The 18,159-nt window shown below is 57.2% G+C and overlaps 2 protein-coding genes across 2 annotated transcripts; one reads left to right on the top strand and one right to left on the bottom strand.

The window, feature by feature from the left end:
* Positions 1 to 239: 239 nt before the first annotated feature.
* Positions 240 to 3,631, bottom strand: VTN (vitronectin). Its single transcript, XM_075720174.1, has 8 exons — positions 3,571 to 3,631; positions 2,959 to 3,078; positions 2,349 to 2,645; positions 2,102 to 2,241; positions 1,676 to 1,832; positions 1,379 to 1,528; positions 541 to 813; positions 240 to 358 (listed from the first exon to the last, which is right to left on the bottom strand). The coding sequence occupies exons 1-8, from the start codon at positions 3,629 to 3,631 to the stop codon at positions 240 to 242; spliced, it is 1,317 nt and encodes a 438-aa protein (XP_075576289.1).
* Positions 3,632 to 6,558: 2,927 nt separating this feature from the next.
* On the top strand, positions 6,559 to 13,410 carry SARM1 (sterile alpha and TIR motif containing 1). The gene is made up of 9 exons (XM_075720042.1): positions 6,559 to 7,019; positions 9,638 to 10,256; positions 10,437 to 10,649; positions 10,775 to 10,866; positions 11,361 to 11,596; positions 11,715 to 11,808; positions 12,290 to 12,479; positions 12,583 to 12,704; positions 13,281 to 13,410. The coding sequence occupies exons 1-9, from the start codon at positions 6,559 to 6,561 to the stop codon at positions 13,408 to 13,410; spliced, it is 2,157 nt and encodes a 718-aa protein (XP_075576157.1).
* Positions 13,411 to 18,159: the final 4,749 nt, after the last annotated feature.

The following is an 18,159-nucleotide window of genomic DNA, read 5'->3' as shown; positions in this document are numbered from 1 at the left end:
GCCACAGTCGCGCTGTGGACGGGGCCAGCAGCAGGGATCTGGCACAGCCCACGCACAGTTACCATACCTGGGGGGACAACCACAGCCCTCGGGGGCACGGGGATCTCGGACTACGACTGCGCAGACCATGGGATGGATGGACAGACAGACAGACAGGGCTCTCCAGCCTGCACAGCACTCACAGTTTATTTCTGTCTAGCTAGGGGCTGCAGTGCTGGGCAGCTCCGAGGGGGCCCCTCTCAGGTGCTCTGCTCCCCGGGCTGCGGGCAATCCAGCCAGTACTTGGCGATGGAGCGCGGGTAGCGGGGCTGCACCAGGTCCACGCGCTTGGTGCGCAGGTTGACGCGGTAGTACTTGTCTGGGAGGAAGGAGAGATGGCTGTCAGGACTGCCCGCAGGGGAGCTGCCAGCCCGCGGCACCTTCCCACCGTGTCCTGGAGCTCAGGGACATCACAGAGCGAGAGGAGACCTCCCCCTGCCCCAGCAGCCCCGGAGAGTCCCGGTCCCATGTCTCTCCCGGATCCTGACGCCCCAGACTCACCTCCTACAAAGAAGTAGACGCTCTGAAGGGTCTCGCACTGGGAACCCGACAGCCAGTCGCTTTCGATGCCCGCAGAATCAGAGTCATTTTGCAACCAGCCCCAGAAACCCAAATTCAGTGACCGCTGGCTCTTGTATCTCTTGCGCTGGCGGCGAGACTTCCTTCTCCGAGGCTGCTGGGAGGCCACGTAGATCCTGCCGGCCATGGCAGCGTCCAGCCGGCTGGGCACCCCCTGCCAGTCTTTGCTGATGTACCGCGGGCTGCTCGCCCCGGCTGCAAAGAGGTGGAGGGCAAGTTAGAAGGGCAGCAAGCTGAGCCCAGCCCCACAGACAGCCCCCATCGCCTGCTCCGATGCTCCAGAGGGTCCCAGCCTGGATGGGATACGTGACGGGGACATGGGCCGGGCAGAGCCGGGAGCAGCCCCTCGCCCCCGCCTTGGCTGGGATCAGCCCTGTGCTGCTGAGCCCCCCTCTCCTCCCTCCATCTTTCATTTCTCTTGCCTAGGGCTGGGGTTTTCCTATGGTATCTCCAGCTCCAGTGGGAATAAACGGTCCCCAGCAGCGACGCTGTGGTGTGAGGTGGTTGGTGATGAACTCGGCAGCGCGGGGCATAAGGGCTGCAGAGTGTGGGATTTGGGATGCCGTGGGAGATGCAGCCGTGGCCTGGGGGTTCCTGCGCACAGCCCAGTCTCCTGTCCGGCACGGCAGCTCATCCAGCCTTGCCCATACTCCCAGGCATCGCACCCTCCTCCCTGGGTGCTTGCACCCCTTGCGCCCTGTTGGCGTGGGCTGTATTGGCACCCGCTGGCCCTTTCCTCCTGCGCTGGCCCAGCCCTTACTCATCCTGCCGCCGAAGAGGATCTGGAAGACATCCTCCCAGCTGTCGCGGTTCATGAAGGCATAGTGGTTGAACACGGCCGAGGGGGAGGACTTCTCGCAGTCAGCCTGCTTGGGCTGGTGGGCGAAGTCGTAGGACCAGTAGTACTTGTCTAGGAGAGGACGCGCCGGGCATTAGCAGGGAACGCACACTTGAGGGGGAGCAGCAGCTAGAGGCAGCGGGGTGCCCAGACACCGTGTCCTGCCCATGGCCTCTGGTGCCAGGCTTTGCCCGGGAGCGGGGGGGCTGAATCGCTTACCCTTGAAGAAATAGACTCTCTCGTTGCCATAGTAGCTGTGCGCGGGGAGGGCGAAGGCCGCGTTGATGCTGTTCGGGATGCCTTCGAAGCCCTCGGAGATGTTGCGGGGGTACCCGGGGTCCAGGGCTCCATCATCAAAGCGCCAGTACTGGCTGCCCTGGGGGGTGTGGGACAGAGGGGGGGGTCAGGGGGCTGGGTGCAGCGTCCCCCAGGTGCGGGTCTGCCGGGGGGAGCAAGCGAGCGGATGCTGGGAAGCCCCGTGGTGAGGCTGTGGCTGCCTAGGGCCCCAGACAGCTGCAGGGATTTGGGGATATCTGGCAGCCACTGTGTGCATGCGTGCATGGAGGGTGCCAGGGTGGGGACAGGGTGGGTTGGGGAACCATGCTGGTCACCCCAGGAGCACCCCCAGCCCTGCAGCCAGCCCACCTTGAACAGGTAAGTCTTGCCCTGGCAGTTGATGCGGGTGAAGGCTGCATCAATGGGGCCCTCAATGCCCCAGACATCGCTGATGAGCTTGGGGTAGCCGGGCCTCACACTCGTCTTATCCAGCTCATAGAAGTACTTCCCTAGGGAGAGAGGGGACATGGGAGCAGCAGGAGGGACCGCAGCCACTGGCATGGGGTGGTGGTGCGGCAGCATGTCCCATGTGCCCGGGGAAAGGTCTCCAAGGTACCTCGGAAAGCGTAAATGGAACCGTTCTTCAGGTCTGTGAAGGCATCAAAAGGTTTCCTACTGCACAGCTCCTCAGGTTCCTCCACGGGGTCCCACTCCCCAAACCCATCCAGCGTGGTGCTGGGCACCTCCGTCAGCATCTCCTCGGGTCCTGGCTGGGTCTCCAGCATGGGCTGCACCGTCGACAGGGACATGGGCCATTCTGTGGGGGCTACTCTGGTGCCCTGTGTAGTGCTGAAGTCAAGGGTGGAGTCGAGGTAGTCGTCCTCCGGCAAGGCGAAGACGTCTCCCCGGGTCACTGCGGGAGGGAGCAAGTTTGTCCTCAGGAGCCCTGGGCGTCTCCCACGGCATCTGGGTGTGGGAGCTGCTTGCTCCCAGGCAATATGGATTTGCATGGACCCCCAGGGCCCCACGCTGCGGGCGGCAGTGAGCCGGCTGCCCAAAACCCCTGGTGCTGCAGCACCCAGTCCTGGCACTGCCCTCGCCCTGCGGGCATGGGTGGGTACAGAGCTGACCCAGCATGGATTGCTCCGAGGCCCCACGGTGTCGGGCACCCGCGACCACCCCGGCAGCCCCTGCCCCAGCTGGGAGGGCAGCCGCGGGGCCGGTACCTTTGGTTTTGCAGACAGTGGAGTAGTCGCTGCAGCAGCTCTGGTAGTACAGGCAGAGGGTGTCACACTGGCACTTGTGCTGCGCTTCGAAGCCATTATCACAGCGGCCCACGCAGGAGTCTGCAAGAGCTGACAGTCAGCGCAGGAGGAGTAACATGGGGTGGGCAACGGGGCCGGCCCCTTCCTCCCAGCCCAGCCCCAGGGGTGAAAGCAAACATGGGCATGGCCCAAATGGGGGGACCCCACCTCTCCGTGAGTACCCCCATCCCCGGGGCTACAGTGGCACCTCTCCCTGCTCCCAGCTGGGTCCCACTGGGCCAGGAGCCACGGACCAGGCTGTGCCAGGGTTCCAGCTCCACGCTAGCAGTCCAGCTGCAGGATAGCCAGGGATTTGCCCAGGCACCACTGATACCCGTGTGCTGCCTGCTGGCCTTCTCCCCATGCTGCGAGGTGTAGCCAACACGGCCAGCAGCCGCGGCCACCACCTCATCCTCTCCTCGCCCTGCCCCGGTTCCCCAGCCCCTCCATCAGCCCAGGAGCCGCACTCGCCCCATCCCCACCCTGGCTGCGAGCGGGAGGCAGCCGGCATGATGCCGGCCAGCTCGGGCTCACCTTCAGCAGCACGAGCAGTGGCAAGCAGGGCCAGCGCAAGGGCAGGGACGAGCAGCCTCATCCTGGGCGGCCGGGAGCGCAGCCCTCCTGCAACTGTGTGGGCTGGAGCGTGGCTGCGGCCGGGGCCCCGGCGTCCACTGTTTGCTCAGCCTGCCCCGGCGGGAGAAAATAAACAGGCCAAGGTCAGAGCAGAGGGGAAAGGGGCAGAGACGCTCTCCCACCCAGCATCCCTCACAGCCCACGCTGAGCTGGGTGCATCTCGGAGAGGGACAGGGCTCCCCACGCGTGCACGCAGCTCCGAGAGCCACTGGCCAGGCTTTTGCTGCCAGCGCCTTCCCGGCCAGGGTGCAGGTTGTGCGCTGGTTGTACACAGCAGGCTAGAGCCAGGAACCAGTTTTAAGGTCCTGCCACACTTATTTCATAGCAAACCTCAAGGTATTAAAGGTCCCAGCCTCCATCTCAAGGGAGGCCATTTCCCAGTCTGGTCTCGGCAAGACAAAAACCCTAATGAGAGGGGACAAGGGAGCGGTGCTCAGAGGGCAAAGGGAAAAGCCCTGGGTTTATGCCTGCCCAAAATATCACTGTTTTGGAGGACTTGCTTTTGGGATTTCAGCTTTCTCAATGCCAGCAAGGCTGGGAGCAGACCCAGGGAGTCCCACGGCACGGCAGCTCGGGATAGGGCAGGTGCCACCTCTGTGCACGGGGACCAGGGGCCAGAGGTGAGCGGCCGGGAGGGAAGGAGGGAGAGCGGGAGCCCTCTGCACTTTCACTGCAGTAGGCAAACAAAAACCTGTGTATTTTGCTCCCATCATTCCCTTTCTGGCCAATCTTTTCAGTTACTAATTAATGTTGATTCAGCTTTTTCAGCAGCTCCTGATAACTCTGGGATGTTTATTTAATCAGGGGCAAGGAGCAAACGCACACAAGGCTACAGAGATACTGCTTCCAGCTGCCTCCGCTACCGCGGCACTGCTGGGGCAGGAGCTCCGTGGGGTCCGTCCCGGCCCCGGGGCAGGAGCGGCACAGCTCTGGGCTTTAATAGGAGACAGAAGATTTGGGGAGAAAAGAAACCGAGCAGGGTGCCGGCTTCTCCAGGGGCCTCGCCTCTGCCAGCTCAGACACAGGCTGTTCCCGGCCTCAGCTGCTCCCACCCTTGCTGGAAAGAGCTTTGATTTCATGTTGAGAAAGGCATTTCCCCTGGAAAGCTCTGGTGAGCCGAGGGCAGCCACCAGACATGGGCTGTTGGGGCAGGACTTCTGCAGCCCTGTCCCCTCGCTCCTTGCACCCTGGCCTCAGCTATGTCGGGGCTGGCATCGTCCCCGGGTGCAAGCACCAGCCCAGCGTTGCACTAAAGCTTCATCCCAACCCTGTTGAATCGAACCTGGGGGACAAGCGCCCTGAGAGGGCGCAGGCTTGCAGGGAGGCTGGGGGGAGAAGGGCTGGGCTGTGTCTGAGCTGCTTTTGCTGATCGGCTGAGACAAAGCTCCCTCCTGCTGCTCCAGGCTCCCCGACCACCAGCAACTGCAGACCCACCAAGGCTCAGCAAACCCTTCCCTGGCTGCTGTGCTCAAAGCATGGCAGGAGGAGACCCCAGGAGAGGGGCTGGTTCGGGTAACGGGGCCCTGGGGAGCCCTTGCAGCAAAGGGCTGAGCAGAGCCAGCGAGGAGAGCTCAGGCGATGGGGCCGATCCCCCAGGACAAGGCTGGGAATCCCTGCCATTCCCAGAGCCCAGGCTGCTGCTGCTGCTGGAAATCCGTCTCAAAAAGCAAAACAAAGCAAAACTAAAAGCAAAGCAAAGCAAAGCTCAGCTCTCTGGGCTTGTCAGGACAAGCCTAAGGGAATGGTTTGAATTCTGTGCCCCCCCAGGCAGCAGCCTCCTCCGAGGTAGCAAACCCCTCTGCTGTGCTGCATTGCAACAGCCCGTATCATTACCCCTGCTTAATAATAATTTATCAGGAAAATCCTTACTGGTTCTGTGATGAGCCCCTCCTGCAGCACTGTGCCGCTCAGGTCGCCTTGTTTACCGTCCTCCGCTGTGAGCTAATGTGCCTTTCCTGTCTGTCCCTGCGTAGTGGATACAGAGAGGATTAAAAGCGACTCTGTCACATCAAAACATCAACTTGAATTTAAGTCTCAGTCTGAGCTGGCAACAACCTGGTTTTGGAGCCGAGGATTTAAGCTGCTCCTCCCAACACAGGCGAGAAGTGTCCAAAGCATTTCTGCCCTGAGCACGTCTGGCCTGGAAAAAAGAAAATAAAAGGGGCCCAGGCTGCCTCTGCTGTTTCTTTTATCATGCAAATCCCAAGCCCACCCAGAAGAGCTGCTCTGAATTTCTGCCACGCAAAGGGAGCTATTTACCCGCTGCACTGATACCAAATGGGTTCAAAACGCAGTGCCAGGATGGCCATGACCTCACGGTGACCACAGCCATGGCCATCAAGGTGCCTGGCCCTTTATTTCTACCCTGTGCCCCCTTCACTGGTTGCAGAGGGTCCCAGAGAGACCTGCTGCAAAAGCAGCATGGTGGTCCCTGCCTGCCACGGAGGTGACCCCAGGCTCCGCAGCAGCTCGGGCAAGGTGGGGGGACACGGGCCACGGGGACAGCGGGCCAAGCCCCAGCTCAGGCTGGGGAAGGAGGGGTCTGGGGGGATGCCAGAGCATCTGCAGCGAGGAGGGGGATGCTGCTGCCCAGACATGAGCCCCTCCTTGGAGAGGCGGCGCCTGCGCGGGGTGACATCAGCCCCTCAGGACCTGAGATGCCGAGCCTGGCTCTGGGAAGGCGGCTCCCGCCACTGCTTCCAGCTCCGCATCCCCGCAGGGTAGGGAGGGGAGAGGGAGCTGGCAGCCCAGCCCTGCGGCTGGACCCCGGTCCAGCTCCGTCCCCCCTCCTGCGCCTCCCCTCCAGCCTCCTCGGGTCCCCCCAAGGAACGCGGTGGCCCTGCCCGGGTGCTCCCGGGAGGCAGGTGACCGAGGATGCTGTGCTAGGAGATGCCGATGGTGCTCACCCTGCTCATCTCCCTCTATAACCTGTGCCGGTTTTTCGCCATGGCGGGTGCGGAGAGGCTGGCGGTGCCCGAGTGGGTGAGCCAGGTGGGCAGCTGGGCAGGCGGGGGCAGCTCCAGGGAGCACCGCGAGGTTTCCCCCGGGGTGAACACCGATGTGCGGGCAGCCCTGGACCGGATCCTGCCCACCCTGCACCGGGCCATCGCCTGCGCCAAGCAGGCAGCCAGCCCCGCGGAGCAGAGGAGGGCCATCGCCGAGGTCTTCCAGCTGGTGGAGGAAGCCTGGGGGATGCCCACGCTGGGGAGGGACGTGGCCAAAGTGCTGTGCGACGTGATCCGCCTGGAGGGGGGCCTGGACCTGCTGCTGAACCTGCTGTACACAGCGGAGCTGGAGACCAAGTGCCAGGCAGGAAAACTCCTGGAGCAGATCCTGGTGGCAGAAAACAGGTGAGTCTGCGAAGAGCCCCCTGCACCCAGCACAGGCCTTCCCACCACCCACATGCCCGCCGCCCCGAGCACAGCAGGGATTTCCTCCCCCCATCCTACCCACACCCCCTAAATTTCCCTGCTCTGGGTGCTCCCGGTGCATCAAAACCCCGCGGCTCCACACCACATCCCCCCACGCCCAGCACTTGCACACGGGTGTCCCCAACTTGCTGATCACGCCCAGGCAATGGCACAACCCACCCCCCACCACAGCCGGAGGGACGAGGACCAAGCCCCAGCTCAGGGACGCTGGTGAGGATCAGGGTGTCCTCATGAGCCACCCTCACCCTGGGGCCACCCAGACAAGAAACCCTTCACAGCTGAGCTGGGTCGGTTTGGCTGGCCCAGAGCATCTGACCCCATGGATGAGAGACACGAGTCCCCTTAACCATAACCGCAGCAGCAGGAGGAGGAGGAGGACAAAGCCGGTTCCCAGAGACTTTCTGCTGCTGACCAGGGCTGGAGTGGGGCCATAAGGAGGGGGCTGGCTGGTCAGCGGCCCTCGGAGCCCCCCAGCCCGTGGCCCCCACCTCAGAGGCTGGCGATGCATGTGCTGCTCCCTGGGACAGGTGAGAGGCGTTGTGCTGGCTCTGCCAAAGCATCGGCACAGGTCGGGTGGGAGCGTGTGCGTGCATATACAAGCGCGCGTGTACGAGGGTGCACGTGCACACGTGGCACCCAACACATCTAAACGCACGGCAGTGCTGGTGCAGCACCCGCACGCAGCTCACCCTTCAAACACCATGAACGCGCTCCCGCAAGGTCCCCTGACAGGCGAACTCTCCGCTCTGCCCCGTGTCTGGTTTAGCATGCCCCGGCAGCACCGCCTGCGGTGTGCCAGTCCCGGAGAGGAGCCGTATACCTGCCACAAGCTGGGTCAGGATCAGGCCCTTCTCCCTGGGACCCTGCAGGCAAACACACAGCTCTCCCAGCTCTGCTCTCCCTCGGAGCGCCCAAGCCCCGCCGGCCCCAGCCAGGGCTTTGGGCATGACTGGAGGAAGCCGGGACAAAGCTTACGGTCTTGCTCCAGCTTCATGGGCGATGTGTCTTGCTGTAAGGTTGTGAACTCACAGCCTGGGTCTTGCTGCACGCACTGGCAGGTAAAAAGAAGCAGCAGCTAAATCAGGAAATCCATTAGAGTGGAATTAATCCCAGGAAACATCACTGGCACGGTCTGAATTCAGCACTTAGCTTCCTGGCAAGAGAAAGCAGCTGCCAGAGTCGCCATCTCTGCTCCAGGAGCAGTCCATGGGCCAAGGTCTTGGAGCAGCTGTGGGCCCCCAGCCCCTCGCTCCCCGCAGCCTGACCCACCATCAACTTCCAAGCGATGGCAGGGAGGTGTAGGGTCCGCCCCTGGGTCCAAGCCTCTGGCTTAGAGACCTCTCCCAGCATCCGTGCCCAGCAGCAGCGGTGCTTAGCCGGGAGCTGGACCTGGCAGGACTCTGTCATCCAGCTCTGTGGCCGAGTCCGGGCTCGGTGCCAGTCCCAGGCTGAGGGCTTTTTTTCCAGAGCTCTCCACAGTGTTTGCTGCCAAACCCACTCCAAGGTCAGCGTGAGCCATGCAGGCCACAGGCTTCCCAGAAATGCTCTTCCCGCCCGCCAGCGCGGAGAGGCTGGTGTGCCTTCACCCCACCATTGCTGGGAGCCAAACGCGCCGCTGCCCTCACGGGCAGCACAGCACGGGGCATCCGCCCCAGCACTTGTGCCTTGTGAACAGAGCAGCTCTGTCACGGCACCAAATGGGTCATTTCCAAGGCCAGAAACGGAGCTGCCTCCTCTTCCCAGACAGGCTCATAGGAGGGCAGGGGAGAGCTCATCGTTTCCCCCTTCCTCGCTCTGCACTTTTAGGAGCCAGCCCCATTCAGGCATCATTTTAAGATCATCCTCGCAGCATAGGGCTCAAGGCCAGCTATAGCTGAGCAACAGCTGGTGGCCCTCGGCTGCCTGCCCCCGGGCTCTTGCTGTCCTTTTCTGGGAGGGTGCAGGATTACGGAAATCAACAGCTTGCCTTCAAGCTGCCTCCACACCGCCATCTCAGGGCGGGCAGATCCCCATCTCTCGTACACCCCCCATGGCCAGTTCCGTGTGGCTGCTCAGCCAAGTGTGAAACCCCTGTCCTGGGCTTGGCGCTGATCTGGAGAGCAGCCAGAGGACAGCACTGGTTAGGAACAAATAAGTTTTCACCCCTGAACACAAAGCAGCTCACACACACAGAGCAAAGCTGACTAAGCAGATCTATTTCTAGCCTGGCATTAGCCTACCCTGCACTGTTAATTGCTATGTACATCCTACTTCGAGCACGAGAGCCTCTGACGTGGTGATCCTGGGCTATGCTCCCCACGTCCTGTCCCGACACAAGCTCTTCCATCAGACCCAGACAGGTTCTTCCAGCACCAGCATGTCACATCTCGCTGCATCGCAGCCTGACAGCCTATCTGGCCGCCATGTGTCACAGGGAAATGCCTGGCTGCCACAGGGCAAACGCCACCGAAGCAAGGGGCAGTTCACATGCCAGTCACTGTTCTCACTCCCTGCACAGCTCTCTGCCCCTCACCTGCCTGTGCCTCTCCTTCCTGCAGGGATCGGATCGCTCGGATCGGTCTGGGAGTGATTCTGAACTTAGCCAAGGAGCGAGATGTTCCCCAGCTGGCGCAGAGCATCTCCGGTATCCTGGAGCACATGTTCAAACACACCGAGGAGACCTGTTTCCAGCTCATCTCTGATGGAGGCCTGGATGCTATCCTCTACTGGTGCCGCTGGACGGACCCCATTGTGCTGCGGCACTGCGCCATGGCCTTGGCCAACTGTGCCATGTACGGAGGGCAGGCCAACCAGCGCCTGATGATCGAGAAGAGGACGGCGGAGTGGCTTTTCCCACTGGTGTTCTCAAGAGACGACGAACTAATCCGCCTGCACGCGTGCCTGGCCATCACAGTGCTGGCCACCAACAAAGAAATCGAGAAGGAGGTGGAGCGCTCAGGGACGCTGGCTCTGGTGGAGCCGTTCATCGCCTCGCTGGATCCAGAACAGTTCGCCTGTGAGATGTTGGACAGCAGTGACAACAGCCAGGGGAAGACGGCGGACGACCTGCAGCGGCTGGTACCCTTGCTGGACAGCTCGCGGCTGGAAGCACAGTGCATCGCTGCCTTCTACCTCTGCACAGAGGCTGCCATCAAAACCAGGCAGAAGAAAACAAAGGTAAAGGGTAGGCTGGCCTGAAGGAAGGAGATGCAAAAGGGAAGGGTTGCCACAACTGCATCTCGGTGTCTTTTGCTCCCCTACGAGCTCACCAAGTACCCTGGTCCTCAGCTGGCCTGGCACAGGTTGTGGGGAGGAGGAGGGAAAGCAAAGTGACATCTCCTCCCTTTGTGTCCCCAGATTTTCAGTGAGATTGGGGCTACGCAGAGCCTGAAGAGGGTAGTGTGCTACTCCACCAGCAGCACCATCTCCTCCCTGGCCAAAAAGGTGCTGCGCATGATAGGGGAGGAGGTTCCTCGGCGCATCCTGCCCACGGTTCCCAACTGGAAGCCCTGCGAGGTGCAGACGTGGCTGCAGCAGATCGGATTCAACAAATACTGCCAGAGCTTCCTGGTAGGGCTGCGTGCCGGGGGAGGGACACCTGGATGGGCCCTTTTGCCCCATCTTGCAGCAGAGGTGTAAGCATCTCACCCAACAACTTTTCTTGGGACCTTTCCAGCCTGGATTTCTCTTGGCAGGACCACCAGGTGGATGGCGACATTCTCCTGAGGCTGACAGAGGAGGAGCTGCAGGAGGATTTGGGGATGGACTCCAGCATCACTCGGAAAAGGTAGGACCACCAGCAGGGCACGCTGGCCTCCCTCATGGTCATCACCACAGTGGCAGAGCCAGGGAAAAGGTCTGTGCTTTTCCCTTCTCGCAAAGACAAGAACAGAGATCCTCAAAATGCAAAATCTGGACTGCCAGGGCTTTTCCGGTGCAGTATGCAGTCCCAGAGGGATTCCTGCAATGGGGCCAATGCACGGGAGAGGTGTGGGATGGGGAGAGATCACCTATGGCACAGGGGAGGTGGGGTCCTGCAAGTTACCCAGAAAGATGGGAACTTACCCGAGCTTCTCCTCCCTTAGCTGAGCTCCTCATACCTCCATGTCCTGAGGACCAACACTCCCACAGTCACACAGCCGTTCTTCTCTTTTTCTATTCCTTTAGCTCATTCTTCACCACGGCATGCAGCTGCGCTCTCTCCTGTGCAGATAAAAAGTGCGGTACCAAACGTCTCTAGGTCCCCTCCCTGCTCCACACTTTCATTTGTTTCTCTGCCAGGTTTTTCCGGGAGCTGACAGAGCTGAAGACCTTTGCAAACTATTCCACCTGCGACCGCAGCAACCTGGCCGACTGGCTGGGCGGCATCGACCCCAAATTTCGTCAGTACACATACAACCTGCTGACGTGCGGCATCAACCGCAACTTCTTGCACCGGGTGACGGAGCAGCAGCTCCAGAAGGACTGCCACATCAACACGGGCTTCCACCGCGTCCGCATCCTCACTGCTGCAAGGGGTGCGGGTCCCACTGCTGCTCACTGCGCCAGAGCAGGCGGGTGGGGGCGAGTGTCGAGGGTTGTTTGGGATAAGTTGTTGGGTACTTTTAACTTTTGGTTGCCATTTGCTCTGCCTAGAAACGCTTCACTCCCCTATAACGCTGCAAACTGCATCCAACGGGACTGATGTATTTATCAGCTACCGGAGGAGCACCGGGTCGCAGCTGGCCAGGTGAGTCCTGCAGGCAACGTTATGGTGCTGGGCTGAAGCCCACAGTGAAGGCTGGTGATCAGCGTGGAAGAGCGTGGAGCCAGGAGAGCTGCAGGTTGCAGCGGGGAGGAGGGGGAGGCTGCCAAATGCTGCAGTGCAAATGGGGACAGCACGTGTGAAAAGCTGCACGCTGGACAGGCTAATTCCCAGTCTTGTCACTGCCACCCCATCCCTCTTTGACCCTGACTTACCCTTTTTCATGCTGTGCTCGTAGGGCTGTAGGGATCACAGCAGGGAGTTAATGTCCTGCTCCCCATGTTTTCTGCGTGGGTCCAGACACCTGTAAGCAGGCTGGGCTGGCAGCGGGCATCTCAAGGACCGTTCTGTTCTCTGTGGGAGCCCGTTCACGGCTCCTCTGTCTCATCATGTCTTGGCCGATGTGGTGGGAAACCCAGGCGCTGGCAGTAGTTCTCCTCACGGTGCTGTCTCCTCTTGCCACCAGCCTGCTGAAGGTCCACCTGCAGCTGCACGGCTTCAGCGTGTTCATCGATGTGGAGAAGCTGGAGGCAGGCAAGTTTGAGGACAAGCTGATCCAGAGCGTCATGAGTGCCCGCAATTTTGTGCTGGTCCTCTCGCCAAATGCCCTGGATAAATGCATGGGAGACCCCGAATGCAAGGACTGGGTGCACAAGGTAGGAGATGCCATCAGGTGGGAGCCTGGCGGATGCCGGAGCCGGAGGGGGCAGGTGATGGGCTGACACAGGCCATAGCCTGAGCACTTGCGTGTTCCTGCAGGAGATCGTGACAGCCCTGAACTCTGGAAAGAATATTGTACCTGTTACAGACCATTTTGAGTGGCCAGACCCGGAAACACTTCCCAAGGACATGAGGGCTGTCCTGAAATTTAACGGTATCAAGTAAGTAAAAGGAACCTGTGCCATGGGGTTCCTTGACACCTGGAGAGAACAGCTTGCATAAGCAGTAGCAAAGAGCACAAGGAAATTGGGAGAAACAGACAGGGAGGCAAAACAGGCCAAACGGGAGGTAAGTCACTTCAGAGCACAAAGGGACCAAACATCCCCACCACAACCCATCTGCTGGTTTTGTGCTTGGGGCTCCTCTGGGTAACAGAATTCCCCATGCTGTCGCTACTGGGAGGACGCCCATCCTCGTGCCTCCAGCCCTGCGGGCAGGAGCGATGCTGGCAGGTTTTGCAGCTCGCCTGGGTTCCTCTCGCCTCCTGCTTCCCCTTCATGTAGCAGCGCTCCAGGCTGCCATCCCAACCTCCTCGTAGCCCTCCAGCCTGGCAGGGCACAGGGGAAGGGACTTTCCTGCAGCATCCAGTGTTCCTCTATTTTCCATGGGGAAAAGAGTGCTCCTGGAGAGCTGGGTTGGAGGAAGGGGATGTCTGGCTCCTGACCCGAATGCACCGAGCAATCTCATGGCATCTTGCACAATGGAAAAATTAACTCAAATTTTCTCCTCAAACACAGGTGGTCCCATGAGTACCAGGAGGCCACAATCGACAAAATCATCCGTTTTCTCCAGGGCCGTTCCTCCCGGGACTCCTCAGCTGGGTCGGAGAACAGCCTGGACTGCTTGCTCTCCCTGGGGCAGACCTAAGCACAGCTGCCTCATCCCCTCCAGAGACTTCCCAGGTGACCCCTTTTTATGCGGGGCCAAATTTCTCCCTCTAGATTTTTCCCCATCTTAGTACCTTGGCTTGAGACAAGGGGGGCTCATTAGCCCCCCCTTCACCCTCCAAATGCAAGCCCCTGGCGCTAAAAGGATGGTACTTACTCATACGGTGCCTGGTGAGCCAAGCCAGGGCAGACTCTGGCATGGACAAGTTGTCTTCCACATCCTCCCTTGGGGCGGCAGGACATGAAGGCTACACCTCCCGCAATGCAGGGCATGCAAGGGAGACTGATGCTGCCCAAACCTCTGCGAATGGCTGCAGCTTCCGCCAGAAGTGTGTCTGAAGAGGAGGGATCTTCTGAGGACCAAAAGCTGGGGAATTGGTGAGGGGTACGTTGCAAGAGGACACGTGAGAGAGAAGAGCAATTAAGAGGGAACAGTCCATAAGCATCGTATGGCCTCTGCTGGGTGCCACAGGAATACCATTGAGGTCAGAAGCTGAGAGCAGGAAAGGGCAAATAAAAGCTAAGCCCTCACAAAATCTCCGTGTTTGGGAAAGATAACGCACAGCGGCCTTCTAAACTGCTCAGCAGTAGCTTTCTCTTTCCCAGTAATGTCCCTTTATCACACAAGCTTGCTTTCTCCTAGAGGGCCTTTCACCTCCTAATGCTGCAAAACCACTTTGTGCTCTTAACTCTGGCAACAGAAGTTTGGGTTTAGATCATGTGAAGTTTCTGCAGGGTCTTTGCAAAAAGCGCTTTTAAGACAACCCCCTTCCCTCCACCTGATGTCTCAGTGTTACCACTTTAACAGCTCTATACTTACAGGGCACAGGAGGCTGAACTCCAACTCTGGAAAATATGTATCCATGCAGATACAGAAGATGCTAACTGCTGTACCGTACTTGAGGAGTTATTACACACTGGCTGTACTTTATTCTGTTGTTGGTGCTCCACAGCAGATCTCCCATGGTCTGCTCCTTCAAACAGGAGCTGGCATATCCCTTTGCTGACTACCACTCACCCTGACAGCCCTGGCTAAGCTCCTCAGGCTCAGGGTTCTCCCTACTCTCTGCTCAATGCAACACCAAGTAGCATTTGTTTCTTTCTACCACTCTATTCTCAACACCCACCAGGTCTTTTTCTAGCTACTCACCTTGAAACATCAGGAAACAGCGAAATCGATGCAAAGGGCAGGCAGAGGCAGCTGAGCACCAGCTGGGAGCAGGACTGGCAGCACCTGCAGGTGAGGATCCATGGGCATCCTGACACAGCTCCCCTGAATTCTGCACTCCCAGCCTCGTCCTGCTTCTCACACCTGCTTGGAGGGTGAGCAGGCTCTCAACAACATGCTGTTTTGCAATTAGAACCAGAAATTGCAGCTCCTACCTAAGCTTGTCTTTTCTGATGCAGAGCAAAGTGAATAATGCAAAAAGACATCTTTGTTCAGAGCACACGCAGGAGGAAGAGCAAGCCATGCCCAGGGAACGCCAGCCTGCCCTGAGGTCTGGAGATCAGGCTGATGCACCACCCTGCAGAAGCAGCAAGCTCCTTTGCCTGTCCCTGCTCAAGGTAACTCAACCATTTCAGGAGGTAATGAGGAGTGTCAGCCACCTTGTACTTCCCCTGGCTCTTCCCGAAGCCTCACTACCTTGCCTTAACTGGCAGGAACACAAACACATTTCTTTTTGGCCTAGATCCATGAACATTAGAGAAAAATAGTTAAATTCTGGTGCTTAATCACAGCTTTATGGATAGTTCTTATCAACTCACAGTTAATGCCATCTTTGCTCTCCAGTGAAAGGTTAATAGCTGTTATCTGCCCAGCATTCATCAGCAATAGAATCTAATCTCCGGATTAAATATGAGGAAGCCAGCAGATGAGCCCAAAGGTGAATCTGCCAAAGGATAAAAACCACTTATAAGCTGCTTCAGGGAAAAGCCTTGAGTAACTGATTGAATGTCAAGGCCTCCATGGCCACTGAGGGAGTCCCACACAAACAGTCCTAAGGATTTTTCTCCCTACAACAATACACAGTAAGATTATTGCATCTTGTTTCCCAAGAGCTCTCTAGCAATTAACCTCCTCACCCATCATTCAACCTAGAGAAGATTTACTTGTTCTTTACAGCTTAGGTGTCTCACCTGCAATGAGATCCCATCTCACGCTCCAGCTGCCAGGACTGTGGCTCTTCCTGTTTCCCCATCATTCCAGTTATCTTCATCCTAATGAACTCACCCTGCTCTTGACAAAACATCCCACACCCAGCCCCTTCCAGTCAGAGCAGACAGTCTCAAGAAAATTAATCCTTCTGTTCTCACCCTTCCTTATTCCTTTGCTATGCCATGTCGGAAAGTGTTTGAAGATGTTCTATCAGACGTTATTAATAAATCTGCTTTATACTCTAAATCCCCACCTCTTTTCTGTTTGTGTCACACGCTTCTCTCCCTGCAGCCTTCTCACACTTGCTCTCTCTTGCCGTCATGCTTTCTCACCCTCTGAAAGGGCAGCAGAATTGACATTTTCCAGGCACCATTCTCTGTGGGCACCCAGACTTCACGCTCATCTTTGCATGGACTGATGTAGCTCACTGCATCCCCAGGGACTCTCTACCTGCTGCCCACAGTCACGATGCATGGATCATGTATTTGCTTCACAGTTGTGGCGCTTGGAGGACAGCCTAGAAAAGCTTTGGTTTAGTTTTTTTAATAGAACATAATAGTTCCTATTGAATTTCTCCTTTGCAAGCACGCTGACACAAACAGGAAAGCAGACCCAGTACACAAGTTTCACTTCACTGCACAACACTGAGCAGCTGCTAGTACTGGCATCCATGGAGTCCGTTGGTAGAGAAGTCTTACTTCACAATCAGTTCAGCTACAAACATCTAATGCAACACTCACAGCATGCCCTGTTCCTCAGGGAGGCTAATTCTGGGCTTAGCCCGTCAATCAGACACCTAACTCCTGCCTATGTCCACCAGCATAACTACACAGAGCAAGTGGCATAACACCAAGTTCTTAAAGCCTCCCTATTCCTCCACCTCCTGCTTCTCTGCTCCCCAATTCTCCTGCTTTTATCACAAACCCCTAATGAACAGGGAAAAAAGCTGTACCTAAGCATTTCACATTTACTGCATATTGAAGGACAGGTTACAGACTAAACACTCCCACAATCTTTACTCCGGTGTTCAGGAAAAGCAAGCTTTGGCTGCTTGCAAGTCCCAAATCTGCATTTTTCCTGACTCAGGACTCAGACATGCTTATTCTCTGCGAGGCAGATACCTTCCTGCTGCTATTTCTCTACTGCATAGTCTTCAATAAAGGAAGAAGCATGAAAATAATGGAGAAACGCAGAATGAGGCAAGGACAAATGACATCAAGGGCTGTACAAGAAAAGCTCTCTTTCTATGAATCATAAAAGAGAATGGAATTTTTATTCACTCTGAAACTAACATGTCTGCTAAGCAATTTCACAGTTAAGGACATTATTGCATGCATCTGTACAGTGTGTGCAATGCAATCTACACAGAATTGCTAGTTTATGGCAGTTTGAAGAAATTAGCATTGAGGCAATATAGTTAATGATTTGAAAAGAACAATTACGAGTACCGTGAACATGGGGTTTGCTTGCTGGCATCAACATATCCTGAGAAGGGCAGCAAAAGTGAGATCACTGATACAAAATTTTGGAGCATAATTTTATTTCCAAAGTCACTAGTCCTGTCCCCACACCAGCTCATCCCTACGGTGCCGTGTATTGATGAGGAGGGACTGCTTCTGGCTCTGCCAGCAGTAATTTCACATGACACATTTACAACAGTTGGGGCCTCAAATTTATAATGTAAGGGTCTTCAGTTAGGGAGGCCCAATTTTGTCAATTTTAGCATTAACTTCATCAGTTTGGGCAACTGTCAATTAAGGCACCTACTTGCACCTTAGTATTCTCACACGAGCTATTACTTCTCAAAAGTACCTTTGAAATCCTGGGCTGAGCTGCAGACAGACAGGCAGGACACGCCACTGGCATTTCTCACTACAAGCACTTCATGCACTGGATTCTCTCCCTCAGACACCTCTAGCTTGTGAAGCTAAAGCTAGTTTAGTCAATAAGGACAGCAACAGCACTCCTGTGGTAAACTACCGCTCATCGTAAGGATTTCTGCAGGAGCCTAGTCTGGCATTCGACATTTGCATGACTTTTATTGACAACAGGCTGATTTGGAGCGCGGATCTCTCTCCTCAGCAGCATGCCGGAGGGTACCTCTGCTTCAGCCTCACTCTGCAGGCTTTGGTCTGGGCCTCACCCACACCAACAGCTCATCTGCTGCACACACTGTAGTACTCAGAGGGGAACATGTTTGGCAATTAAACCAGAATTCAGTCCTCTCTCACCACTAAAAGCATACCACAGAACTTTCCCTTCCCAACAAACCCCAAACCACTAACCGGCCTTGCAAATGGCCAACAATAGCTTTTACTCTTGATTGACTTTTGGGTCTCTTGGGTTTTCTCTGACAGAGAAGCCAACACAATGGCGAAGAAGCATTCACATCTGCAAAGCAAGTTCCTACTGGTAGTCAGAGTCATGATTTCCAACTATTTGGCATTTAAAAATTAGTAAGGACAAGCAAGGTGTCCCTCCCACACTAATCTGTCCTTCAAGGGAAGAATAAAGAGCAGCCTTTGGATGGACACTCCTGAGCTGCCCAATTCCTTGTTGCTAAGTTGCTGC

This window comes from Pelecanus crispus, chromosome 12 (genome assembly GCF_030463565.1).
Source record: "Pelecanus crispus isolate bPelCri1 chromosome 12, bPelCri1.pri, whole genome shotgun sequence".
Taxonomy (NCBI): domain Eukaryota; kingdom Metazoa; phylum Chordata; class Aves; order Pelecaniformes; family Pelecanidae; genus Pelecanus; species Pelecanus crispus.
Note: the sequence above shows the minus strand (reverse complement) of the source record. Positions and strands in the feature narration are given on the sequence as shown.